The 27,311-nt window shown below is 41.5% G+C and overlaps 3 protein-coding genes across 5 annotated transcripts; 1 reads left to right on the forward strand and 2 right to left on the reverse strand.

Annotated features, from left to right (window-relative positions):
• Positions 1–6,975: 6,975 nt before the first annotated feature.
• mid1ip1l (MID1 interacting protein 1, like) lies at positions 6,976–8,835 on the reverse strand. Its single transcript, XM_029512411.1, has 2 exons — positions 8,701–8,835; positions 6,976–8,340 (listed from the first exon to the last, which is right to left on the reverse strand). Exon 2 carries the CDS (start codon positions 8,232–8,234, stop codon positions 7,746–7,748), a length of 489 nt encoding a protein of 162 aa, XP_029368271.1. The 5' UTR covers positions 8,235–8,340; positions 8,701–8,835; the 3' UTR covers positions 6,976–7,745.
• Positions 8,836–11,139: 2,304 nt separating this feature from the next.
• On the reverse strand, positions 11,140–16,677 carry tspan6 (tetraspanin 6). The gene is made up of 8 exons (XM_029512391.1): positions 16,432–16,677; positions 13,974–14,162; positions 13,813–13,887; positions 13,630–13,725; positions 13,219–13,374; positions 12,986–13,069; positions 11,942–12,026; positions 11,140–11,809 (listed from the first exon to the last, which is right to left on the reverse strand). The coding sequence occupies exons 1-7, from the start codon at positions 16,516–16,518 to the stop codon at positions 11,958–11,960; spliced, it is 756 nt and encodes a 251-aa protein (XP_029368251.1). The 5' UTR covers positions 16,519–16,677; the 3' UTR covers positions 11,140–11,809; positions 11,942–11,957.
• A 133-nt stretch (positions 16,678–16,810) lies between these two features.
• Positions 16,811–26,761, forward strand: srpx2 (sushi-repeat containing protein X-linked 2). Of its 3 annotated transcripts, none has more exons than XM_029512260.1 (11): positions 16,811–17,320; positions 17,861–17,927; positions 20,472–20,549; positions 22,426–22,617; positions 23,213–23,389; positions 23,744–23,867; positions 23,954–24,075; positions 24,165–24,344; positions 24,501–24,634; positions 24,737–24,858; positions 26,272–26,761. In XM_029512260.1, the coding sequence occupies exons 2-11, from the start codon at positions 17,882–17,884 to the stop codon at positions 26,450–26,452; spliced, it is 1,356 nt and encodes a 451-aa protein (XP_029368120.1). In that variant the 5' UTR covers positions 16,811–17,320; positions 17,861–17,881; the 3' UTR covers positions 26,453–26,761. The 3 variants fall into 3 exon arrangements, with proteins under 3 accessions (XP_029368120.1, XP_029368118.1, XP_029368119.1); XM_029512258.1 differs by lacking the exon at positions 16,811–17,320 and adding an exon at positions 17,437–17,740; XM_029512259.1 differs by lacking the exon at positions 16,811–17,320 and having other exon boundaries at positions 17,801–17,927.
• The last annotated feature ends 550 nt before the right edge of the window (positions 26,762–27,311 follow it).

Here is a 27,311-nt window from a genome sequence, read left to right on the forward strand (position 1 = left end):
TTTTTTATTTTTTTTTTGTGCTTGCCTTTGTAATATTTGTTATGAAAATGACTTTCTCCAAATGGCTTCTATGTTGCCTCAGTCCTGCTGAGGACATCTGTTGTCTCTGTTAACGGTGCTTGGCTTGGGTTATGTAACAGTCCTCTTTGTCAAAGAAAAAAAGAAGGCAGAAGGGGGAAGTCCTGCTCACTTAGCTTGCATCTAGAAGCTCAGTCTAGATTCTTGCTTTTCTCTCGGCTCCCATTGAAAGCTGATTGTTTTGTATTGCTCTGCAGACTGCTGACCAGAATCTTAAACATGAAAGAATAAGAAAGTCTGCAATCTGCCTGAGTCCTCCTTTGGACAATTAGGGAATGCTTTTATGTGTGAGACACATCTCACTTTGCTCTCATGTTGTGAGACTGCACAGGGCTCTTTTGTTATGATCAGGAGGATTTAGATGAGATTGAGGCTGTTCTCTCTCTCTGTTTTTATTCACACTGACAAATCGTGAGTTACATCTCTATAAAAAAAAAATAAAAATCCCTCAGCATACGGGTGACAAATGCCCTTTGTTAATGTTAATATGAAGACATCTAGTGGTCTTTCATCCAGCGGTATCTTTGACACGAGGGTTTCACCCGTACAGCTCTAAATATAAACCGGGGGGGTTGGTGGGGATTAAAAGTCAAGCGCTGGCCTCTGCTATGCTGGATGGATGCTGACCTTGTCCAGACATCTGAACAACTCCTGCACGCGTCGAGCATTTGCACCACTACACGTGCTTCACAAACCCAGCCACTCAGACATACTAATGAAATCCTGTTACCATTAAGAAACTTTGCCCTCCGTGTCTCTCCAGCGATATTAAGGTCAGTCAAACCAGAGGAGGCCTGGCCTTACAAGAGGGCGAGTTGAGGTTGAAACATGAGCACGAGCTGACGTGCGAGTTGAAGTGTTAAAGCAGTTAAAGTTTGTGTCTCAGTAAAAGTCTGTACCAAAACTCTTTACTGAAAAGCACTAGCAATACAACACCAACACACAAAATATTACAGTTCGGATGAATGACTAAATAAAATAAATTAAATCTTCATTTATGTTCTGTAAGATGCCAGGGAATGATTGTCTCGTTTGGTTTTAGGAAAAAAAAAAAAAAAAAAACGTTCATGGGATACAAGATGTTTGAGACGTCACCTTCAGCTTTCCAGATCACAACAGGGAGAGTTGTATAAATCATCAGAACGTCTTTCTGAGTTGGTTGAGATTATACATATCAGTCACAGGAACAATTCTTAAAACCAGATTTTAAAAAGTGGGTTGGACAAGTCATTGAACACCTTCTGAAGATCTAAAACAACCTGAGCTTCCTGTTTTTCTCACATGAAATTTGAGGTCACGCTGGTTTCATGTCGGTGAACAAAAACACCTGACAACCACAAAAACCTTTTAGTTGTCTGGTGAGTTGCATTCTGCGAACACACACTGAGGTTGGAAATGTGATCAGGGTGTTTTCTGTGGATTCTCAGAGTTGCCAGTAGCACCGCCGACAATGGAGGCCTTCATGTTTGTGAACACACCCGCACACAAAGCTGTGCAGTTGCTTCGCCCTCAGATTTAATTGAACTCAGTGGCCAGAGAGGGATTCAGACACTGACCTGCGGAGAATCTGTTCCTTTTATCACCCAGTTTCACACACTGACCTGACCAGGACCAGACCATTTCATTTGGAAATGGCCATAATAAGAGTGAACGAAGGCATGAGAAAAGGAGACATTTATAGTCTGGTGGCATTGGTCTTTTTATGAGACAAAGAGATCTGAATGTTTACCCAAAACTCTATCTGAATAAAATGAAACCTAAATGATTAAATGGAGCAGCAGCCTTGTTTAACGCCATCCTGACTCTGTGTCCACGCCTGACAGGAGGTTGCGTTGACCTATATATGCAGCGTTTAAAAGAGCGTGCAGCGCAGACAAGGCTGGGCTGAGGGGATTGTTCGCCTTCAGAGACAGTCTGTGTCAGGCTGTAAGCTGCTCCTGCTGGACTCCCCACCCACTCCTCTCTTACATAACCTTATACATTCCTCCCTTTATGCTCCACACAGAGCAGGCACATACTGATCATGGCGCGGTGGTGACCGGTGGCAGTCGGGTGAAACGCTCTGGGGGTTTTGCAAATGCATCGAGTAAATATTCATGTCATGTCTTTGGCAAAACAATAAAAGCTCTGACTTGAGCAAGTACTCTCACATGGGTGTTTTGCTGGGAAGGAATGGATTAGTAACCCAAACAAAGAGAGCACCCAGATATATGGGCCGGGCCAGGTCATCATAAAATCAAGGGAAAAGCAGGAAAGGGGTGGAGGCTCTGTGTCGTGGCTGTTGAGTTGGAAAAGACTTTACCAAAAAAGAACATGGTGTTCTGAGTTTCAGAGCTGCATCTCCGTGCTGAGAAGACTAAAGACCTGAGTCTGATCTGTTCAGGAAAGCAGCTATCTTCAGGAAGCAGGTGCTACTGAATATAAATTGTAAGTGTCATATGTTGTGTCTTATTCAAAGGTCTAAATAATATAGGAATAATCAGCATCAGTATGGTGAACTGCAGCACCGCTAGTTCAAGGAGTTATATCCCTCACTCAAGTCAAAGCGTTAATGTCACAGCAAGATGAGTCTCCACTGAAATAAAAATGTTACATTCAACATTTTACCGTTAAATTCAAACCCTTTATAGCCAACATTAAAGCAGGGCCCCCGGACTAAGCCTCAATGAGGGGTCTGTTATCATTTCTAGGTGAATAGTCAACAAAAAATCGACAAAGAGACTAAAAATAAATATATTTCACCACAAAGCTGCCTCAAAAACATACAATGCATTAACAAAGAAACAGAAACCAACTGGAGTGAAATTAAAAGCAGAAGCAAAACAGAAACAAGAGCCGAATACCAAGAGACACAGAAAAACAACAAACCCAAAGGTATTCACTCTAATCTATACCTCAGTCCAGATATAGATATCACTGTTCTTGCTCCCATCTCAGAGTCTGTGAGTCTGTGAGTGCAGGGACAGCTATCAGCCTTTTGGAGTTACATGCAGCAGCCATTCATTGATTTAGTTTCAAATAAGGGGAGCTAAAGTCCAAAGTTGTTTGTCTAGTGTTTATTTATTGTCCAGTAATAATCCAGTTTATAATTGCAGGTTAAACTTTACATTTTCAGAGGCAATGACTGTCTGGTCTGGCAGACAGGACCCCCTTTCAGCGGTTTCTAAACCCACCTATCTCCCGCAGTTCCCTGCTACATGATTTTAGTGCTATAAATCCACATTAGAACTCCACTTCAGTCCATCGGAGGCACTGGACTGAAGCCGAATCCCTTCAGACATCAGGGTACTCATTCTTATGCCAAGTGATCAGAGTTTAACAGAAAGAAAAGCAAGCCTAGGCCTTTACCCTGGTTGTACATGGTTGACTGCTTTCTGAGCAGTGTTGACATTAACTATATTCCTAAGAAAGATACGATTGAAATAATTCATAGCCAAAAGCCTCAGTTATGGATATCATCTCCACAGAAAGGAAATTACTTTCAGTAAAAACAGATGTTTGTTTTCTTCACAGATGCTCTCTGCGACCGTGCAGCTCTTGTTTTGCTTCAGAAATGTCAGAAATGTTGATGACTTCAGCGAGCGTGTTGGTTCTCATTGCGTCTGAGGCACAAGGCTGCATATTGTAAGTCTGAGCCTTGTGCAACGATGTAGGCTGCTTCTGCTTTCGTATGAGCCCATTTTACGCCACGGCAGCGCCTAGCAACACTCGACTCCCTTGCATATAGTAACATGCATCATATTACACAACAGAAAACTGGTTTCAATCACAGGCAACAGTTACTATTGATTCAAGTCGAAACAGATTCCCAAGGGACCCTCTGAGTTTTGTCATTTTACAATAAAACACAGTTTAAAAAGGGATTGTAAAAAAACATTAACTGATTGATCAGAAGAGCAGCTTTTGGAATGCCAGATTGGGCAAAATCCTCTTCGATCTTTTAACACTAACTAGATTTATTGGGGGAACTCCAATAGCCTGCAAACACATCCTGTGGCAAAAGGCTGTTGGGCATCTGGACTAAAGTCCACATATAAACATCTTATTAAAATGTTCAGGTGCAGACAGACTGCAGACCCTTTCATTAGTCATTCATCAGCATTAATATTGGAGTTAACTAATGAGGCCCTTTCTAAATGTCATGCTGATGTTTATGTCTCACACCTGACAAAACGTGGACTCCTTTGTACTTTTATTGTGCTCTGACAAGATTTCTAACTTTACAATTACTAAATAAAAACACACAGCCATGTTGTTGTTGTGTAAAGGACAGAAAGGGAAGTTAATTCACTGAAAGTTTCAAGTTCAAGTCGCTGTTGTTTGATTTTAGGGTACAAAAGGTTTGCAGAAATGTTCGTGGATGATAAAACAAACAGACCTGATGAATGCGTTCAGGTGTTTACTCAGGGAGCAGCGCTGTCACCATAGAAATGTTCACAGTGAGGTTGAGCAAGTGTTGAAGGCAAACAGGGTGTAGGTGAATTTACTGTGCATGCTGAGACAAGTCTTTTTTTAGAATGACATCATTGACCCTTAGACACAACACTTTTCTATCACCTTAATCAGGCTGATTTGACCCGTCCCTCATAAAATAATAATCTCTGCCCTGTCTGGAGCTTTATGCCTCTCAGGTAGGAGTTTTACAGCCGTTGAGCAACACGCAGCGCTGCTGAAGTGAAGCAAAGTGCTGCCAGGGAACCGACAGCATGCAGGCCACCATTGTCTGCCAATTCTGTGATCATGCAGCCTCAAGCTGGCAGGCCATGCAGGGCAAAGACCTGCCAACCACAAAGAGACTCCACAGGCCTTTCAACACTAAATGTCTCCCATGTCCCAAGAGCTGTCGGTCACATTACCGTGAACCCAAAACCCCCTTGCAAAACCCCAGCTCATCCCAGCCATGACAAAAAAAAAAAAGGATTATGTTTAAGCAGCATGAAACATTCCAGTAAATTTCTTTAAAGCCATAAGAATCAACCATAAACTGATTTTATATTGCACATAAAATGCAACTTAGCACTTTGGAATAAAGTGGACTTTGGTGCTTCGTTTGTCTAAATGTCTGTGGTGCATGATGGAGCTGCACACGTTCCTAATAACCTGGAGCCTTTTCAAATCTGTAATGCACAGACGGACTGAGTGGTTGCAAACATTTGCTGTCAGGTTTCTCAAGACATTAATGTGACTTGGGAGACTTGTGCAGTGGCAGTAAGAGCTGTGTTACAGAGTATCGCTGTCACAGTTCAGGCCCTCGGAGATTTGTCTGGGGAAAGAGAGGAATGGAAAATACAAATTTAAAGTGATAAACTGAAGAGATGCCACTATTTATTTTTTTTTTAACTAAAGCTAGAATTGTTTCATCTTGTTTCACAGTGGTCCTTGTGGTGCAGTAAATTTCAGCTGCTAAAAATCAGGAAATATGAGTATGACACACTCCCATAAAAATTCTTACTTTTTTTCATACTTTTTATACCTCAGAAGACTAAAGAGCTAGATCTAAATTCATTTAGCTGACTAATCAGCTAAATGAAAAGTGTGAGTACATGAAATGTGTTGTCTTTAGACAGACTAAGCTAGCTGTTTCTCTGGAGTTTCTCCTCAGTTAATGCTAAGTTTAACTCAGTTGCCAATATACACTCCGGCGACTGTAAAGAAAATTACTAACACCATTTTCTATTCACATTTACTGGCTGACCCGACGTCACCAGTTTGGTTGACCCAGTTAATCTGAGTGGGCTGAGCCACACTGACCAGCACAGCCATTTTGATTTGCAGCCATTTGTATGTCCCATTGTGAGTGAAAACAGAGGAAAACCACAGGCTCCCACCAACAGGGCTCAGGCAGCACTTTTTATGCAAACTCTTTGCCCTCAGTGTCCTCGCTGCTGCTGGTCAGGGCAGCACCAGTTTGTTTGAGTATGTTTGCCCTCCGCTTGCTTCATGGATGCCCTTCATCACACTACAATCTCTAAATCACAGCTACGCCTTTCAAAGAGAGAGGGAGAGAGAGAGAGAGAGAGAGAGAGAGAGCGAGAGAGAGGGAGGAAAAGCCCGTTGCTGTGGGATTGGCTGATCTTGGTGGAGCTGTTGCTAAGGGGAGGGTTTCAGTGATAGATAGACATGGCAGCTAATGGGGACAGCTGCTTTGAGCAACGTTTCATTGATACCCCACAAGCATCGGGCTCAGTGTGACCCAGCTGCAGAGAACCGTGATTGATATCATGTAAATCTCCTCCAGGGGTGTTAAAGATCATGTTGAACGTGCCATCAGGGTGCCTTGTGTTTTAAACACATTTATGTAGTAAAAGCCTTATCACTTCCGATTGGCTGGTGCAGTTTACAGTCTTTATTACCCTCTTTCAGCTATTATTCCCACCATTTCAGATGATTAGTGAACTGCTTGAATCTCAGCAAGAAGGTACACACCATAAAAATTTGTTGTGGGTTGAATAGGGGCTGTTATCTCAAAACTTTCCAGTGCGTGTCTGTTTATGTACATTAATACATTTAATTGTTGCATGCTGATCTGCAAAGAAACAGACCTTCCACATTGTTAGTTTCAAGTAACTGACTTAATTTCCTCAGTAAACCTAAACCAAATAGCTCATTACAGCTGACTATATTTAAAAGCTGCAGCTGGATATAAGTGTATAAAAGTTGCAGGAGATTTGACTGTCAACTGGGCTGTTTGCATTAAAGGGGTGATATGAAATAAGAGTGCTTGAGGGTTCACAAAATCTTTTGAACACTGCTTCAGTGTTAGGAAAAACCCAACATTATGCACAGCTGCTAAACTTGTGCTTGGAGAGAAAAAAAAAAAAAAAAAAAAAAAAAAACAAGCTGGTAGAGGAAATGTTACCTTCCTGTTGACTGTCACAAAAACAAAGCCAGAAAATAAAATTTCCAATTATTTATTTCACCTTTACTGCAGCAATAAAATTTAAAATAAAAAAAGTGTTGAAATAACCAAGGACAAAAACTCACCAATTATCAGGAATATCTTGAAACACTTGAGACAGACAATGAGGGAGTTAACTGAACAGGGCAAAGGGGGGGGGTACAAAAAGTCAAGGCACAATGTTACAGTAACACCAAGTGGAAATGTCTGAAACTTTGCAGAGTAAGAGCCCTTCAGCTCAGCATTAAAATAATATTTAAAAAAAAAAAACAAAAAAAAAAAAACAGGAGGGACAGAATAACCAGCATTCAATATCTCCCACAGTCAAACCTTTTATTCAAGCAGACAGCAATCTGATGACAAACTCATGTTCAAATTTGAAATGAAAGACAAAATAAAAATAAGGGTGGGGCTGTTTCTGCATAAACCAGAGCTGTGCTTCATTTGGCCTTAATATTCAATTAACCTCAACCGAGCACAACAAATCAGCTGCTGCATTGGCAGGCAGGCATATGTAGACAAGTGCAGGCGTCACTGGTTTCAGGTCATGTTTCATGGAAGGTGGTGGTGGTGGTGGGGGGGGGGTGGTGGTAGAGGGACATTTCGGTGTTGCTACACAGGCGTGAGAAGTCAGAGTGGTTGCCCTGGTCAGTTCACTGTCCATTGAGATCTTTTCAGAAGAGATGGGGGCCCTTCAACACATCCCATTGTTGGAAGTCAAGCAGTCATGGTGGAGGGGGGGGGGGGGCCACACAGCTTACAGGGACTTCTATCTCATGAAATTTCCTCCTCCGATTTCTCTCTTGTATCGGTTGGTGAGGTGGTCTGCTTGCATCGTGAGCTTGGACAGAACTCCAAACAGTCCTCTGAGGTGATAGTGAAACTGATGCTCCAGGTCTGCGTTGTCGTCCGGAAGCAGATCCCCGGTGACCGGCTGCTGTTCCTCCTGCTTCACCGCCATCTCCAGGAAGCTGGCGCCGCTGCTCATCTCCCGCTTCAGCAGCCCCCACTCCATGTCGTTCTTTATTGACTTGAGGAGCAGGTAGTGCTCGTACATATCCCTCTGCTTGTTCGGGCACGGCGGCTCGTTATTGTTGGCCTCCACCTCGCTTGCCGCCTGCTCCTCCAGCGGCACGTCTCGCAGGAGGCTGGGCACCATGATGGTCTCGTCCATGTTGTTGGCAGCTGCTATGAAGCGGTGCATGACGTTGATGAGGGAGTGCTTGTTGCTGGAGGAGTCGTTGCTGATCTGCATCATCTTGAAGGCAATTTAAAAGGTTTGCTTGGTTACAGTGAAGAGCTGAGTGGTGGAGGATAAGGCAGTGCTGCTGTTGCTGCTGCTGGGTGCTGTGGAGGTGGCTGATCTGCAAGGAATAAGGAAACGTGAGGATGGAGGAAAGAAAGGTGGACACAGAAACCGAAACATCTAGTCCAAACACAGCTTTAAAAAAAATAAAAAATTATATCCTTCCTGGAAAAAAAAGAAAAAAAAAAAGAAAAAAAAATCCTTTATAAACGCGTGCATGCGCACACACCCACGCACACACGCTGCAGGCAGCTGATGTCTCCCATAAATAAAGACAGAAACATGAAGCTTGGCCGTCATTTTGCCGCATTGTAAACCGGAATCAGGCCAACATGACCTTGACTTCCTGCTTCTGAGATCATCCCGCTTGCCGCTGAGATTTCGTGTCAAATGAAAACTAAAAGGAGGCAAAACTGACCTGAACCACGACGAAACCTGAGAGAAATGTTTGTTGGCGCGGCGTTCCGGGTGGACCAGCTCTTCTCAGGCTCCGCACAGCACCAGCCGGGAAGGAACATGAAGATTTCCCCGGCGGTCCGGAGGCTGGACCCGGCCTTATATACCCGACACGACGGGTCCGGGTGGAAGGGGCAAAAACACAGATTACACCGGACATCTGATTGGACAACACGGAGGATGAGGGCGGGCTCAGAGAGCGTCTGATCCCGGACGGGCCAATCAGAGGCCTGATGGCAGCTGTCAGTCAGAAACACTTAGTCCGGCCTCTGTCCGTAATTAGCTGCAGCTTCTTTCTCATCATCCTCTCCAGCCTGTTTGCGGCCTTCTGGACCAAACTGCTGCAAAAATAAAAAAAATAAATCAAATTCGTAGTTTATTGAGTTTTTTTTTTTTCCAATATGCAACCAAAACTGTTTTATTTTTATTCCAGTGTTTTACACGTCAAAGAGAAAGTGCAGGACATGCTGTGGTGTCTCGGGTTCATTGTGAGTCTGTGGTTTTGTGTGCAGAGACAGCGCCACCTGCCGGCCGGACTGTGTTAGTCCAAATCTTCCTCACAGCTAAATCTGAAGCTCTGAACAAAAATCCCACCATCACACTGGTTTTTCTTTAGTGGTGGGAGCTAATCTGGCACTTACACATTTAATGCTGCAGCCCGTTAATTTAATCTGAAAGTGGCATTATCGGCTGAACAGTTCTCAACCGGCCAACTTTGCAATGCCAAACGCTGATATTAACTCCTGCTGCTGTGGTATCAAGCCGTCCTTCCTATTTTTTCTGTATGTGTGAGACGGTGAGCAGCAGGAAGAGCTCAGAGGTGTCTGATAAAGTCAGTTCATGATGACTACTTCTCTTTTCATGAACATAACTGCCTACCATTCTTCCTTCCCACCTGTTTATTTACCTGCCAACTGAGGATATTTATGGTCCCAATAACAAATATTGGAACTATCTGTGTACAGATTCTTTTTTTTTTTTTCATTTATTCAGCACAAATTCAATTATCATATAGAGGAAATGCAATTAAAGTTTTCCAGAAACTCAACTTTGTGTGCTCTCACAGACTCAGCCTCCCTCTGAGCCGTGTTCATCTCAGCCCAGGATTATTGAGGTGTCATATTTAAACATGCTGCTTATACCACTAGACTATGTTCATTAAGGTTTGCCCTCGGGTTTGTTGTTTTACTGAAGATAATTATAAAACTCAATCGCACATATTGGTACTCAATTATCTATGAAGCAATTAGTGAGAAACCTCCTTCTAATATCTTCTCTCTGCTGTGTTGGCACTCCGTCCAATATTGAACATGCTCAGCTAATCCTTTAGAAACCTTGAACCACGGCGGCTCGAGGATAGGCTGTATTGTTAGTGCAGATATTTCATGGAATAATTTGCAACATCAGCTAAAACTGAAATCACTTATGCCTCACTTACCCCAAGAACATGCTTAATAAGTGTCTGCTTTAAAAAAAAAAAAAAAAAGAAAAGAAAGAATAGTGCCTATTCTCTGTTTCATGTGGTTTGTTTTAACTTTGCTGTAAAGGACTGTATGAGCTCAGCTGATTTTCCCTGTATGAAGAAAATGTTGGGGGACTAAATCCACAGGCCTAATTCTGTGCAAATGTGTTGAACCTGACTCTTGTATCCGATCCTGATATGAGGCATCAGTAATCTGGGTTGGTCAGATTACGCAGAGCCTGAAGAATAAAATTTACTCTCACATCCTGATATTCCACTGCAGTTCTCTCAACACTGTCGTGGGAAACAAAGGGAGGACATTTTGTACTAAAAAGGCTGTAGGGGGCGCCCCACAGTGCGTGCGGCACATTGCCCCCATCTCCTGACACTGTGTTTGCATTTGGACAGTGTGAACAATAAATGACTGCAGAAAATGAAACCTGTTTTAGAGTTCATGAAGGCACCTGAAAAGTATTTTAAGGAGAAGCTATCTTTTAATTTTATTCTACACCAAAGTTTTCATCACTGTTTTACTTTTTTAAATCTCCTTTAACGTCAGTTAATTTAGCATTGCCAGAGTTGAAATGTATTTTATCAACATGGACATATCAACATCATATTACAACACTGAGATACATTCTGTGGTTGTAAAACAGGCGAGACCTTATTGACACGTGGATATTTCTATCAATTTTTAAACTACTGAATGTAACATGAAGCTTGAAATCTAAGACTGCTAATCGTCAGAAAACTTTTTTTGATTCAGTTTAAACTTGCTGCCCAAAGTTGCAATGCAAGTTTTGTATTTTGCGTTTTGCATTGATCTCTCTCAAGGCCCTAAATAACTGAATCATGTTTGTCTGCCCAAAAAAAAATCTACTTCTGCTGTGAAATGGAAACATCCTGAGCAGCATTAAATACTTGAGCTGTTGTTTTTGTTTTTGTGATTTTTATTATTTTTTCAAGTATTTTACATGCGTCCACAAAACAATTTAACTCTGAAACATGTGAAACAGATGTGGCTGGGCTGCTCTAATTGGCACACATGAATGCAGGCTTTCAACAATAATGGCCAACACAATCATTCATAAGTCTCATTTTACACACGTCCTCACTGTAAATGGCACACAATCTTGATTTCGACCTCTTGTCCATATCTCAGGCTAAATTCACTCTGTGTTGAACACTTATCAGCTTATTGTCTACATATCATCTGCTACAGACTACAGACTAATAGCAAAATTACAAAATAAGGCAGCTGCATTATACAAAGACACAATAAACTGGTCGAGTTAATTTTCTTTCAATGAAAACGTAACATCTATGTTTGATATAAATTCCCGAATTAAATCCCAGGAGTAACACTGATCCCTGAAAAGACCAAATCCCTTTTCTTTTCAGTCGAACAACACAATCGATGCTATCCCTTTTTGATTTTCATTTCATTTTCATTCTCTTCTACTTGTTTTTCATTGGTCAGAATGAACGAACGAAGAAGCTGTGAGTGTTTTCCCTTCTCTAAAATGGTAATAACTAAAGACACACGAAATGTTAAAATCACAGGAGATTCCTTAAACTGAGTTTCCACCAGGAGCTGCCCATCAGTAACCTGCAAACACAAACATTGGTTGTTATTAGCTCATTAAGTTATTAATTTTTGTAAAATAGGATTCTTTCCTCCATCAAATAACTGTGATGCTATCTTTCTCTATATAATAACTTTGGCTGTCCCAAGTCTTACCTATGGAAGGTCACCATTAGACCATCTCATACTGGTTGTTGGTGATATATCGAGACAAGCAACAGGCCAGGAATATCCCGATGAGCTGAGAGGAAATACATTCAGAAAAAATTTGGCCTTGTCAAAACACAGTTCCTATTAAAATACACCAAATGATGCTTTGTTCTTGCACGAAAGGAAAATGGTGCTCTGATTATACATAACCAATAACTACAACTAAATCACCATTTTGGAGTTAAGACAGAGGGGAGGCTTGATGTTATTATTCACTGTAAATAATATTTAATTCTAACCATTAGTGACTTTAACTCCAGTTTTGACCTGTAGTAGTTTTATAGTGTGATGGTAATTTATTATCACCATGGTGGTCTGAGCATGTTTGTTTCATTTCCAGAGATGTATTGGTAATTCAGAATTTACAGAGAGCTGTAATATTTTGGAAACGTCACACTAAGAATATTAACATTCTGAGCGGCAGACTACAAATACAGTAGACTGTTTTCAGAGAGGGAGAAAGAGAGAGACAGCAAGACAGACAGAGAGAGAGAGAGACAGCAAGATAGGCAGACAGTGAGAGAAACAGATATGACATGTTACGATTGTTCCTCACAAGACTCATGGGGTTCAGGGGAGGTTCCACTTTTTCAACCCCAAACACCAAAACAGAGATTTATTCAAAACGTGTTCGGCTGGCTGTTTATTTTGCTGTGACAGTTCACATTAATACATGCTGCTGTAAATGTGCCAGAGTTGGCTAAAAGGCTATATTTTGTCTGCAGTGCCAGAGCAGATGTTCCAGGGTCATCAATCCAGATGTTGCCTCATTTAACTCTCAGTGTAAATGCATTCCCAGATCTCAACAATGGAACTTGGAAGTGGAATGTTTCCAACGCTGGTAGGAATGAAACCAAACCACCATACCACAACAAACAGACTACACTGGACGCAGAAAAAAGTCATAAATGTACTTATCTTACTTGTATGTAAAATATCGGCTTCATTTGCTATGAGACAAAACATCTGTGAGGATAGGATGTTCTGTACCTGGAAAAAGGCGATGCCAAAAGAGATCCCTGCGATGATTCCCAAGTTGGCCTCCATCGCGCTGGTCACCAAGTCAAAGCAACCCTGCACAGGAGAAAGATAACGGTTTAAAGATTGGCTCTCAGTGATTTCAACAAGCCACCTGAGCCAGATCAGTTCTGCCAGTGCGTACATTTCCAATGCAACCGGACTGAAGCTATGTAACAGGTAGCAGGTGTAGGCAGGGAACTCACCATTGTGTACACCTCTTTCTCAGCCTTTCTCAGGTCTTTTAGGGACTCCAATGAGCACTTGGCACTGTCTTTACAGCAGCTGTCAGGGATGCCGTTCTCTTTAAAGTAACCTGTGTTGCCCCAGTCAGTGTAATTGTTCACACCGCAGCAATGCAACTGCACGGAGAAAAATGTTTGGTCTTTATTAAACAGGAAACAGTGTCAGAATTTAAAAGTGTGTGTGTTTTCCTTCCACAACACAATGAGTGTCGTCAGTGTAGCTGTTTTAGAGAACCCATTGAGATGACACCTGCAGGGCGGCGAGGTGCTCCTCAGCTTTCTCTTGGTTTATTGTTCAAGTTCTGTTCAGTGACGCGAGCAAAGTGAGATAAAACAAGACCATTAGCGAAGAGGGACAAAGCTCCAACTTACAGTCCTCTGGATGGCGTCAACTGCAGTGCTGCTGCTGTCATTGTGATTGTAGAACTTCACAGCGTTGTTATAGGCACTGCCTAATTTGGCTTTGATCTGTTAAAATCATACAGTAAAAAATAATATTTACTGCTCTGCTCCGATCAGTTTGGGAGATGTTTTATATTTTTACCAGTTGGTGACCTCATGTCTGAAGATAAAGCCTGAAATGCCTGCCACCAGCTCAGCCAGGAACACCAAGGTCAGAAACATGGCATACTGGAGACATTAAACAAGAGAGAAATACAATTACACAAAGTCACATCTGAGGGGAATATTTCAGGGGTTACGGGTTCTTCACTGACCAGTTTGAGCATCCACGGGCTCCCTCGGCACGTAGCGAAGCAACCAAATAGTCCAAAAATAACAATGGTGGCTCCAGTCCCAATGAGGACATATGGTGCATTGGTGCTCTCGTCAGAAGCCAGGGAGAAATAGGCCTCGAGGCTCACCTTCCCCCACACCCCGACTGCCAGCAGGATCACGCCTGTGAACTGAGAGAGACAGCAGGGCGAGTCGGCTCCAGCATCAAAGAGCCACAGAGAAAGATGAGGCTTTTTCAGTGCTTCACCTGACACATAACCAAAGATTAAAAGGCTCAAACTCGCTTTAATAATGACCCACTGCTTCAGCAGCATTTCATCAAAGCTGACTCATTTTCAATTATTACTTCTCCAGCCTTAATCATCTTAAGTAGCTAAAATGGAGAGTTTTTAAATAAAAAGCGGCGTGAAAGATGTAGGAGCTGCAAAAATCGTGTTAAAGTGAAGTCCAAAAAAATAGAATAGTTCGCAGCACTTCAAATAACAACATATGTCTCGTTTTATTTGTTTCTCAAACATTTGCTCAGTGAAGCTGAAATTTTAAAGGGTTTGAAAGCTCAAAAAAACAAACAAACAAACAAAAAAAACAAACTCTGAAGTCTTGCTCTCTGGGAACTTGCTATGGACACATATGGACATTTAATATCCGAGACAAAATAACAGATTATTTGACAATGAAAACAGTTAACTGAACAAACTGAACTGACATTATGGTGACATATTGTGGTAAAATCTCACAAGCTATTTGAGGATATCTTGTGAAATTTGTGTTTTTGAGATTTTGTTTATCTTCAAATATATAAATAGAAAAATCTCTGATGTCTCATTTGATAATGAAAAGAATCTGTTGTAGTAATTCTAATGCTACCTTTAAAACGGGCTAACTCTTTTCCACTATGTATATCCAGCTAAAAAAGCTTTATTGTGTCCCAAATGAAAATCTTTCAAACGCAGCTCTGCGAAGGGACAATCCTGGCAAATACCAAAGATAGGTTTAATTAAGAAGCAAAATGAGCTGAATCCAGGGAAAACACAATTTCCATTATTGATTTCCTTCATTAAACTTACGTCGCTCCTCAGGAGAGGCGATAAGAGAAACAGATGAGCTGGTTGATATTTAAACTCTAAGAAAAGATGTGTACCGAGCTAATAACACGGTTCACTGTCACCATAAATTAGCACAACTCTCCCTCCATATCGACCTCTCAGAATACACATGGTTCATATGACTGTGCATATGTGTCAACATTATGGTGAAAACACACCTGGGACACCCTGCTATGATCAGCTTGTGGCACAAATGTCTCTCCATCTTTTCCTTTAAAACTGCCCACACAAGTCATTAGACTCCGGGGGGAGGAATCAGCTTCCCCTTCTGCCAGCAAAAAGCAATAAATTGTCAGATAAAAGCACTGAGCTGAACTTTGTGTTAGCAGCAGCAGCGTGGCTCGGTTGTTTGCTTGGTGCAAAGATTAACACGGGCAGCAATGATAAGTGCTTATTTCTCTCTGAAAATGAGCTTATGTGGGGTCTCTCTTTGTAATTGGAGCTGCAACTAGCAGTTATATGATTAGATGTTATTCTGCTGGTTATTATCTCAAATGTTTGGTTAATTAAAAAAAAAAAAAAAAAAAAAAATCACAGAAGAGGTGCTTGTTATATCTTCCCCACAGTTCAAGGTCATGCATTGCTTGTTTTATCCAACCTACAGTGCAGATATTCAGTTATAAAAAAAAAAAAAAAAAAAAAAAAAATAGAAGAGCATCAAATGGCTGCTCTCTCAGTTTGTCGACTAATAAGTTGCACTTATTCTCCTGTCTTGATATAAACAACTGTACACAAAAAGGACACCACCACCCTTTCAAAGCACATTAAAAGCGTCAGCTTGTACATTGTTTTCCATAGTTTGAAAACCGACCTGCAACTAAAAAGAAACTCCAGTCTAGTTACGATAGTCACCTACTGAGTGATACACTTTGTTTTAAAATCTCTGTATAAACTATTAAAAACGACTCAAAACAGGGAAGTTGGGTCGTCACGCCACAGAATAATAAATAAAATCCGATAATAATAAAAACAAAAAGCTGGAAACACAAAGCCATGATCTGCAGGTCTAGTGATGAAATAGATCCTGAGATATGATGCACTAGTTAGATGAGCTTTTAGTGTCACATCAAATGGCCTGAGAGATTTTTATTTATTTATTTCTTTTTTAGGACACGTAGGAACAACAAACATCTGCTCCCTCATCGGTCGGAGACATTTTCAACAAATGTTTTATGAACACAAACTCCAGCTGCTGCTGCAACAACAGCAGGTTTGTGTGTGTGTGTGTGTGTGTGTGTGTAGATCTGCTGAAGCCTTGTTGGCATCGCCCTCGTTTTTTTTTTTTTTTTTTGGAGCCCATTGTTGCTCCTCCAGCTTTCCTGATGTTACTCACCCAGAAAATGAGGCTGTAGGAGATGAGGAAAGTCTTCAGGCAGGTGATCACCGGCTTCGTCTGGAGCCGGCGAGACGGCGGAGACATTTTCGGTGCTTTCTTTTTGTTTGTTGTTTGTATTTCTTTAAAAAAAAAAACGAAACCTCTTACTTTCAGCTGAGGGGGGGAAAAAAGGAGAGGAGGTGGGAGAAGGGGGGGAGAGAAAGAAAAGTTCCCTTCACAGCGCCTCCGAGGGGAGAGGGCATAAATCTGAGGAAAAAGGGGAAGTGTCGTCACTGACCCAAACTCACTTCCCCGGGACGAACAGAGTCAGCACCAACTTTCTGTCAGAATAAAACACTCAGCGTGGACACCACAGGAGAAAGGAGGGATATTTAGGACGTGTTGGAAAAAGGAAATCTGAGTTTTACTTGTTTTAGTTGTTAGAAAATAATTTCTTCAATACATTTTGTGCGTCGTTGTTTATTATCTGGGTTAGACTAAAGCTGTCCGAAACAGCAGACTTTACTTCAGTAAATCCATTTTTTTTCACTCGTAATTGTCTTCAGTTTGTGCTGAAGCTGATTTAGAAATAGTTTATTGAACATTATGCTGCCGAGCGACTCGAGTCTTTTATTTTGCCCGGAAAGCCGAAAACAGAAGCGCCTCCCTGATCGGAGTGACGATCCGCACCGATCCAGGATCAGAAACTCAGCTGCCTCTGAGCCTCATGGATCAATTTCAATCTCGACTGCCATTTTGAGTAGCATGTCAGATCATTTTACAAAAGTACAAATGATGATATTTATTAGTTCAGAAAGTAGTCCAGGGTATTTTACAGTCAGTTTTGTTTTTAACAAACAAAAACTTAACTTGGTGGATGTTGTTGTGCTGAAGGCAGCAGCTTCAGGTTGTGACTTTTTTTTTTTTTTTTTTTTTTAACAAAGTGCATGTGAGAAAACTTTCACAACAAGAAGTAAATGTAAATCCTGTTTTTGTAATTGTTGGGCCTTTTTATTTGTTGTAATGTTTGTTCAGATGAGTGAAAGTTACTGACAACATTATGAGCTTAGGTTAATGTCATAAGTTGCCAAACCAATGAGGGGGGGAATGAACTCTGTTGTGATCTCATTAGTTAAAAAGAAAAATATTCCTCCATTTGGATTTGTGTGAATCGTTTGAAGGGCTGTTTGTGGGGGGAGGAAACAGCCGACAGAAGTCCGGTGGTGCCACCAAGCGGTTGTTTTTTGTTATTTCTGATCGCTTTCACAGCCGAAGACTGCGGAAACTTCGTGGCGCTCATTGTCCTGAGCAGGGATCATTCAATCAGGTCTGCTTTGATGGTTTCTGATATTCGTTGTTGACTTTCTCTCTCGGATCGTGACGCTGAACTCTTTTTGTCGGATCTGGGATCTGAGACAAGATTTTTTTTTTTTTTTTCCCCCGGCAGGCTCATCTGAGAGTTTCTGACATGCCCCCCAGCCACACAGTTGCTGTGCTCATTTTATTCTTCACAGGTGAGTTCAGGAGTCATTGGGGTTAAATAGAAGAAGTATTTATGTGCTTATGAACTCAAAAATATTTAGCTTTCCCTCGATAATGTGAATAAAGTTTGTAAATGTTAAATGTTCTCAGAGTCAGGGTAAGAAGTTCACAGTGTTGTGTTGCTGTTGTTGTCAAAGTACAACTATGTTACTTTATATACTATTATTATTCTAACAACTTTCCTGATCTATCATGGGCTGTAAAACTAACGAGAACGACAAAACAAAGCAAACAAACAAACAACAACAACAAAAGCCAAAAGACCACAATGCAATTTTTCTTATTTACAGAGATAGAACTATGTATTATTTGGCATCTCTGCGTGAAAAATGTACTCCAATTATTTCACTCTGAACATGTTCAGGTTAAATTTGTGTAGATCAACTCATAAACTGACTCTACAGGACGTTATGAGATCTTCATGTGTAAAAACTCACTGTAGTACAGTAAAAAAAAAAAAAGTTCAATGTAGTTAAATAATATTCAAACACTTGAGTAAAATTACAAACATGCAAGTTTTTATATTTCTAATCCTTTACAGAATTGATATGAAGACAGTTAACCGTCCACTTTGCTGTCCTCCGGTTGGGAAATCCGTTCGTCTCGACATCAATACCAACTGTATTAGATGCAGATGTGCAGCATTTTTTAGACTTGATGAATACAAATGAGGCCCCCTTCAGGAATGAAGAGCCAGGATGCAGCTGCTCCAAAACATCTCCCATCATGCAACAGGCCACAGTGCAGTCAAAATGAATGCACAGTTTTTGAGATGAGCTGAACTTCCTCTTCGCGTGCTATTCCCAGCTTTGCTGACCAAGCAGTTTAATTACAGCCTGGCTCCAATCATTGATAGTAATTACTGAGGAGTCCCCCTCTGGGCCGAGTGCGCTCAAGCTTTCATTTAATCCTACAAGATAATGATGTGACCTGAGATCCACCCTGAGGCACACGGATGATAATGTAGAGTGATTGAAAGGATGCTGGTCATTATCTCAGCTTTGTCATCAGAGACAGATGAAGCCTTCAAACGGGCAACATTTGTCAAACTGCAGGCCCTCCTCTGTTGTGACTCATCCCTGCTGCATGGACTCACTATATTAGCAGTATGAGTCTCTGTGGTAAAATCTGAACTTTTTCAGCATCTGAGCAGTGTGTGTCAGTGTCTTGGTATTCTGCACACTAAGTGTGAAACAGTTACTTTATATCCCCCCCCCCCTCCCCCACCAGGCTTTGGCCCTGTGCTGAGCTCATTCCCGCCGTTAATGACCTTTTATGAGAGCCGTTTCAGTTTGAGCTATATATAGGATTTCATAAGATTATCACAACTTTAATTCATACTTAATCTGATAACAAACTATGTTTAACTACAGCTGTGATGGAGTTTTAATTGCCATAAACATGATGGTGCATGTCATCTATGAAGCACCTGAAGCAATTTCTGCTGCCTGTCTTGACTGCTGCCCTGCAGTCTAGACCAGCAGACTGATGAGCTGAGCACGTTTATTTCCTCTGTGGCTGATTCTATGTGAGGGGTACTGGGGAAATGTTACTGAGTGGAACATTGAGCTCATTATGAGGAAAAACGCTGATAATAGCTTTAACCCACACATCATCGGAACAAATCTGGAGTGGTCTCCACAGCGGAGAGGCTGAATGTGAAGGATTCTCATCAACAGAAACTTTGTTAATTGGTTCCGATTGAAAAGCTGCGCAGAAAGCATGCGAAATTGATCCAAGGAGCAGAGAAAGCAGCACAGGAACTGACTTGAGACGGGGGAGGAGGTTGAGAAACTGGAAAGTCTGGCACTTGGTTCTAAACACGGAGTCATTTGTGGGATTTCAAAAGGGATAATGTGTCTGAACCATAACTGCTGAGAGCGGAGGGTGGCAGTGAAAAGAATTTATTGCACAGTGAGATTCATTCAGAGGTGATTTTCAGAATCAAGGCCAAAGTGCAGTCATGCTGCTGTTTTGCATGGAAATGAGGACGGGAGACCGTCTCTAAGTATGCATTGAAAACATGCAGTTTGTCCAAATATATATTGAGATTATTGCTGAGTTGGAAGCTTCATTATACAGGTATGGCCTGAAAATAGTGCAATACAAAGCCCAACTTGCCTTCTCTGTTCTCTCGTCTACATTATTTTCTGGTCCTTCGTGAAAAGAATCTCTGCACCATTTTCAGATTGCCATGTTTTTTCTTCCTGCTCTCAGGTTTAAAGCTCTGAGGAGTCACTGATTGGAAATCCAGTTGTTTGTGAACTGGAAAGTGGCTGAGTTTGTGTGAAAGGAAACCTGGGAGGGAAGTTACGGAAATGATCTGCATTCCCAGCTGCCTCTGTATAAATTATATACGTTGGTGTATGTATGTACTCTACACGCAGAAGCTTAATGAAGCTTGATGTTTGAGTAACCAAACAACTGCGTTTGACATCTGGCATCTTGGCCACATAAAAACAATCAAAGGCCTGATGATTGTCTGTTCTCCTGGCTGACTGTTCCTTGTTTTTCAGCTGGATCAGGTACCACAGTATATGACAGCTACAGTGAACACACCGCGGAGGACCACACTCCTCATCTAGACTACAAAGGTGTGTATAAAAAAAACCCCCAAACATACTCACTATATTCATATAGTCCAGGAGCAAGAATCTGTGCCAAAAGGATAGACACTATACATTCGTGGTCAGAAGTTTGAATACACTCATCATGGGCATGAATGTCATGCTGACTTTGTGCTTTGAACGATTTATTTGAACCGTTCTTCAATGATTTTTAAAAAGAAAAATAGTTTTGAATTTATTTTGGATTTATTCTCATCCACACAGGGTCAAAATTATACATACAGTCTCAAATATATACATACATTCACCAAAATCTTTAAATAAGTGGTGCTGAAGGTTGGAGGATGTCTTTTAACGAGGCCAAGTCCTATTAACTTCTCTTTGGCGATCATGATTGACTTCCGCTGGTGGTTCCTCTTGGCCAGTATAAAAAGGATTTGTTTGCCAGCACTCGTTGGATTGACCAACGTGCAGAATAATGGTAAAGTCTAAGGACTTCAGTGGCGCGCTAAGAAGGAGAATTACATTTTCCGTTTACACAAGTTGGGAAAGTCTTTTGGAGCCATTTCTAAATAGCCGCCGATTCCAAGAACCATCAGATCGCATGATTGTACGTTATTTGGATGCATCGCCACTTTGCCAGCGTCTAGAAGACCCAAACTGTGACCTTCAGCTGAAAGGAAGTTGGCTAGGATGTTCAAGAGCAACCCAGGAACCACGAAGACTTAAGCCTGCCATGAACTGGAAACTCCTGGAACACCAGTGTCACTGACTGAGAGCCTCCGAAATCAAAGTCTTCACGCTCGACTGAAATTTGCAGCTGCCCACGTGGACAAACAGAATGCCTTCTGGAGAAAAGTTTTATGGTCAGACAAGACAAAGATTGAGCTATTTGGCGCCAATGACAAGAAGTGTGTTTGGAGGAGTCAAGGTGAGGTTTTGACATGTAAGAACACTGTGCCAACTGTCAAGCTAGATAACTGACAGTCGGGCACAGCTGGGTGTTCGAACAGGACATCGATCCCAAACGCACATCTAAGCTGGTTTTGGAATGAATAAAGCAGGCTAACATTAAGCTTATGGAATGGCCTTCCCAAAGCCCCGACCTCAACCCTGGTGAGCATCTTTGGACAGGGCTTAAAACCTGGCTCCATGCCAGGAAACCAAGAAATTTAAGTCAACCCTACCAGTTCTGTCAAGAAAAGTGGTCAAATATCCAGCCAGGATTCTGTCAGAAGCTTGTTGACGGCTACGGAAAGTGTCTGGTTGTGGTGAAACTTGCTAAGGGGCATTTAACCAAACATTAGTGGGGCTGTTTGTATACATTATATCTTTTATACAATATACACACATCTGCATACAAAATAAATCCAATCTTAAGCACCCAGCTCTTGTTTTTAAAAATCGCCGAAGATGTGCGTTGTATAATCATTCCACTCTGGAAAAAAAGAACAGTTCAAATAAATCATCAAAAGCACAATATGAATGACATCCATGCCCATGTTGAGGAAAAGGAAACGTCTGACCACGACTGTATCTATGAATATATTTATAATATCTATGGTTTGTGTCTGAGTGAGGGCCTGCAAATCACTTTACTCTTCATATCAAGTAGAATAGACTTTTTTTTTTTTTTTTGTCAATAACTCTAACAATGTTACCCATCTAGCTTGAATTTGCACATATTCTCATCTTTTATCTTCAGTCAACTATCTTCAACTGTTGTTGAAAAAGTCTTTTCTTATGTTAACTATATTTATTATGCAATAATTTGTAAAATAAATGAATGAGCTCATCTCAACATTTACTGTCTCTAAAACACAACCTTTTTAAAGTGGAAAATTAAATGGCCTTTCAGTGACTTTGGTTTTGCAACTTTTGGAAAAAAAAAAAAAAAAAACAGACCCTCACTGGTGCCATTCGCCGAGGCTGACCAATGGGGAGGTGACTTGCCGTTCTCCTCGAGGAGGAGCCTACAGGAGCACGCTGGGCACCCGCTGTGATATGAGCTGTGACCGAGGATACCGCCTTGTTGGAAAGAGCTCCATTCAGTGCCTCGCCAACCGCCGCTGGTCTGGGACATCTTACTGCCGCAGTATGTAGAGACCTTTAATTTCCGTATCATATTCTTGGTTTTCTCATTGCCAGCGAATCCCATGCAAAGAGGGAAACCGTGAACTGATCCCACTAACAGTACTGCAGCCTATGTATACAAAGTCTGTTACAGCCTGTTCCTACAAAGCTCCATTCTGCAAACTATTAAAAACACACACTGCTGCAGTGGCTGCTAAAATCTTCATTAATCTAAACATCAGCACTGGCGTTTCTTTCGAGCGAAAACACGTGCGGCCAAAGTTTAATGCAAAATGTCTGTCTGCTTCTGAAAATAGTCCCTAAGAAATTCACTGCTGACAAACTATCAACAATCTGATACAACCTACAGTTCTTAAGAAACGACAGATTTGCATTTTTAAATAAAATGTAGTATTAGTATTGTGTGTATTCATTGAGGATTTTAATCGTCATAAATAAATGGAAGGGCCTGTGTCCGAGGAACCAAAGGTGTAGAGAGAAAGACAAACACATCGTTGGTTTTGATGTTTCATGGGATTTTTTTTTTTTTTTACAAGAACAAAAACCCTTCAGGATTTATTCTGACTTCATACTGATTTCCACTGTTTCTTCTTCAGTGATGCGTTGCCATGTGCTGCCCCTCATCCCACACGGCAGGTACACATGCACTCGTGGCTTCATGGTGGATTCCAGGTGTGAGTTTACCTGCGACGCCGGCTATCGGATTGAGGGCGAACACTCCCGTCTGTGTCAGCACGGCGCCTCATGGAGTGGAGCCCAGCCATTTTGTTCAGGTACATCAGGGTCCTGTTTTCAAGATTTGCGTTAACACTGAGCAGATGTTCAACCTACAGTGTTACTGAGCTAATTTAGAGCACGGACCTAAATCCAGGTCATCTGTGTCACCGTTCGGTTTTCTATCCGACTTCAACAGGCGCACTTCCCTGTGTCCATTCTGACAAAACAACCACATTTCCTGCTCCTCTGTCCTTTGGACTTAATCCAAAACTGACTTTGTGTTTTTCAGCCTTCACATTTGTCATTGTGTAACTGCAGCCAAAACGCTGCCCAAAAACAATGTTGCCATTCAAACCAATTTCCTGTAATATCTCCACGATTAGTTTTAAGTCTCCAACTGTTTATTTCAGACACTGATCCTCCGAAGATCAAGTGTCCCCCGTCCCGACTGAAGGTCGCTGAGCCAGGGAAGCTCACTGCAACGGTAACCTGGGACCGCCCCACTGCTACAGATACCGCTGACAAATCACTGGAGTATGCAACGCCCTTCCATTTTCTCCTTTTCCTTTCTACTCTAAAATGTTTAAGCAAGCGCCTGATCTTCACTTGTGTTTCTGCAGGGTAATATTGGTGGGCCAGGAGCCAGGCACAGACTTTAAAGAAGGCGCTAACGTCATCCGATACAAAGTGTACGATCAAGCCAGGAACAGAGCTGCCTGCAAGTTTATTGTCCGTGTTGAGGGTGAGTCGACAAAAATGTATCTGCTGATATGTGAAAATAACTCACAGGATCAAAGCGGGCGTTTTGATTTCCGTGGCATTTCTTTGCAGTAAGAAGATGTCCAGAATTGCCATCGCCTCTGCACGGATACCTCACCTGCTCGTCTGATGGTAATAACTATGGTGCAACATGTGAATACCACTGTGATGGAGGATATGAGCGGAGGGGGGTGCAGAGTCGTGTCTGTCAGTTCGACCGCAACTGGGACGGAAAGGCAGCTGAGTGTGTTCGTGAGTAGTGAGTCTACTTGATCATACTTACTACATTGAAGTACTCTGAGCCTTTACTTAATTTAAGTATTTGTGCAGCAGCATAAAAATACAGCGCACCGTTACATTTAAGATGGTCTAAATGTAGGAGTTAAATGTGGCCTGGTGCGTTTGCAGCAATGGAGATTAAATCAGATGTAAAGACAACTTCCGCCCTCCTGGATCAGTTCTATGAAAAGCGGCGGCTGCTGATCATGTCCGCCCCCAACATCTCCGACCCGGACTACCAGCTGCAGAATGTCATGATCCAGGTGAGGAAAGCCCTTTATCCTCATCTTGCCGTGAGAGACAGAAGTCAAGTTACCGTTCATACCCTAAATTGTTTCATTTTGATGCTCCTCATTCTCCAACAGAAATCAGAGTGTGGCTTAGACTTGCGACAAGTAACACTGATCGAGCTCCTTGGCTCTCCGCCTCGTGAGACGGGTCGCATTAAAGAGAGTCTGCTGAGCTCTGAAGTCATCGAGGGTCTGAGGTAACAGGGAAATACTCTGGTTTTCTCTGGGGAGAAAAAAAGAGGTTTAGAAAAAGTCCATCCTAAAGTGAATGTATAAAGGCTGCTTGTCCTCACTCTATTTAAATGTCAGCAGCTCTTAGTAAAAAGAAGTTAGTATAATGTTAAAAGGAAAAATTCAACTCAAGAGATGGTCAGTGTTAAAAATAGAAGCAAAACAGCAGTAAGTGGATTTTAATAGAGTGTCTCTAGTAAATATTGGGCTTTAATCCCCAAAGGATCTCTGTGTGTCCACCATTTTGCACCAGACTGAGACAGTCATGTTGGCTCCAACTCATCCTAGAAGAGGCAAAGGTATAGATTTCTTTCCACCAACTGTGCACTTTTGCAAAGGGGCACTGTTCACTTTTTCCAGCCTGGAAAATCTCTTTCTAATGTTCAGTCTCGACACACAAATAACACAGTTGAGTCAGTGAGGCACATTTTTTTTTTTTTCCTCCAACGTGGTATAATGCGCTTGAGGAAAAAATAGGCAGAAATCCTTAAAGTAGATGGACAAGTGTGCATGTTGTATGCAACATCCTTTGGGGCTTACTGCCAAAAGGATATTTCCATCAATAAAAGCAAGAGAACATTAAAAAGGTAGGAGCAGTCACATTAAAGCCGTGCGAATCAATACTTTTACATTAAGAGTGGATCAAATGACACACTGGTGAGCGCAAAGTAGCATTTAGCAGTTGGATGGAGCAACGAGCTAAAAGGAGACTGAGTTTTGGACTATGACTTCGATTTAGCCGCAGTCAAGTGAATATATATATATATTTTTTTAAACTGTCACAATCGGGACTTTACAATTTCTGCAAATGACACCCTCTGTCAACAAACCAGAAGTGTATTCTGCCAAATCTGAAGAAATCTTTGAAAGAACAGATCATAAAGCTACCTTGATACACTGGATGTATTGTGCCACCAAACAGACAGGACCTGAACTACTCAGCATGAATTTGATGGCGCTGCACAAACGGGTCACGATCATGATTAACTAATTGGCTAACATGTTGTATCAGCTTCATGTTTACAGGACATCTTGCTCTGATGTCATCTAGTGGCTAAAAATTTAATTAACGCAAATGATGCTGATTTATATCTCACCATCTTTTGGCTGTTTGGGGTCGACGTCCTTGTGAGACTAGCATACCAATATTTTTTTTTTGTCTTGATATGATGAACCAACGTTAAACAGTTAAAATATTACACTCCAGCTTGACTTAAGTGTACAGTGGGTAAATCTTCATTTTAATAAAAATAAACTTGTTGGGTCTGAAACACCAAAGCACAGAGCTGAACACAGCAAAAACTCTGTTTATAGCTGCTTTATTTAGTACGAGATGTCCCGTATAATCCTGCATCTTTTTTTTTTTTTCCCCCCTGCAGACAAGTTTTCAGAATTTCCAGATCCTACTTCAGCATGGTGCTGCTGGACAAGCTGGGACTGGACCGCGAGCGCTTCATTACCCCGATGGCGTCAGACGAGCTGTTCTCCTACATTGACAGCTTCCTGCTGGATGAAGAGGAGCGGGAGAGGCTCGAGCTCCACAGAGATTACTGCGACTAATGTAATAAAACCCCGCTGGTTGCCACAGTGATGAACTCATCGGTATTACTATCACAAGATGGAGAAGGACATGTGAATATAGAAACCAGATCCAGAACAACATGAGGAGGGAAAGGAGGACATCAAGGAAGCTCCTCTTTCTTAAATGTGATTATTATACAACACTGATGTGATAGCACTGTTTTCTCTTTTACGCGATTGGCTGAGGGGAGATTGAGGCAAGAAAACAAAGAAGGCAATGTTTATGGAGGAACTATCCAAAAAAAAAAATGATCTAAAACAACAAAAGACTACTAAGGAGGCAGAGAATTTAGTTGGGATTAAAGTGTAACACAGAGCTGAGAAAAGCAAACATGTTTTGGGATTGGTGAAACCTCGTTAGGTGGAGCAGAAGCCTTTGATAAACATGATTCTGATCCCTCAAAGCTAGGTCTACTACAGTCGACAAATTTAGTAAATTCAGATAAAGATTTTTATTCAATTTATAAATATATATTTTTTATGTTAGCATTAATGGAAAATATAAATGTGTAGATTCACTTAAGCACACTTTGTTAGATGCAACACCAAAAATTCTGTATAATAATAAAGTTACAATGAATTGTTTGCTTAGGTATCAGGCAACACACAACCACAGAGAAAAATGGGGACACGTTTTTGTGACAGTTTAGGTGCCAAGTGCTTTCTATGATTTTTAAGTTGCATTAGTACATACCGCCTGAATTTAATTTTATTTTTTAAAGCTCAAATGACGGTTGATGCAGAGTTTAGTGTCGCATGCTTTGGCACATTTTCAGCAGTTATGCCAGACTGCAGTCTAAGGGGGTGGGGGGTGACCGTGGGAGATTTGGGTTCTCTT

This window comes from Echeneis naucrates, chromosome 10, assembly GCF_900963305.1.
Source record: "Echeneis naucrates chromosome 10, fEcheNa1.1, whole genome shotgun sequence".
Taxonomy (NCBI): domain Eukaryota; kingdom Metazoa; phylum Chordata; class Actinopteri; order Carangiformes; family Echeneidae; genus Echeneis; species Echeneis naucrates.

Coding starts and splice junctions, on each gene's coding strand:
- mid1ip1l (XM_029512411.1), bottom strand. CDS start 8,234: ATGATGCAGATCAGCAACGACTCCTCCAGCAACAAGCACTCCCTCATC.
- tspan6 (XM_029512391.1), bottom strand. CDS start 16,518: ATGTCTCCGCCGTCTCGCCGGCTCCAGACGAAGCCGGTGATCACCTGC. Junction 14,163..16,431: donor CCTACAGCCTCATTTTCTGG/GTGAGTAACATC, acceptor TGTCTCTCTCAG/TTCACAGGCGTGATCCTGCT. Junction 13,070..13,218: donor AGAAAGAGGTGTACACAATG/GTGAGTTCCCTG, acceptor TCTCCTGTGCAG/GGTTGCTTTGACTTGGTGAC.
- srpx2 (XM_029512260.1), top strand. CDS start 17,882: ATGCCCCCCAGCCACACAGTTGCTGTGCTCATTTTATTCTTCACAG. Junction 24,076..24,164: donor GTTTATTGTCCGTGTTGAGG/GTGAGTCGACAA, acceptor ATTTCTTTGCAG/TAAGAAGATGTCCAGAATTG. Junction 24,859..26,271: donor GAAGTCATCGAGGGTCTGAG/GTAACAGGGAAA, acceptor TCCCCCCTGCAG/ACAAGTTTTCAGAATTTCCA.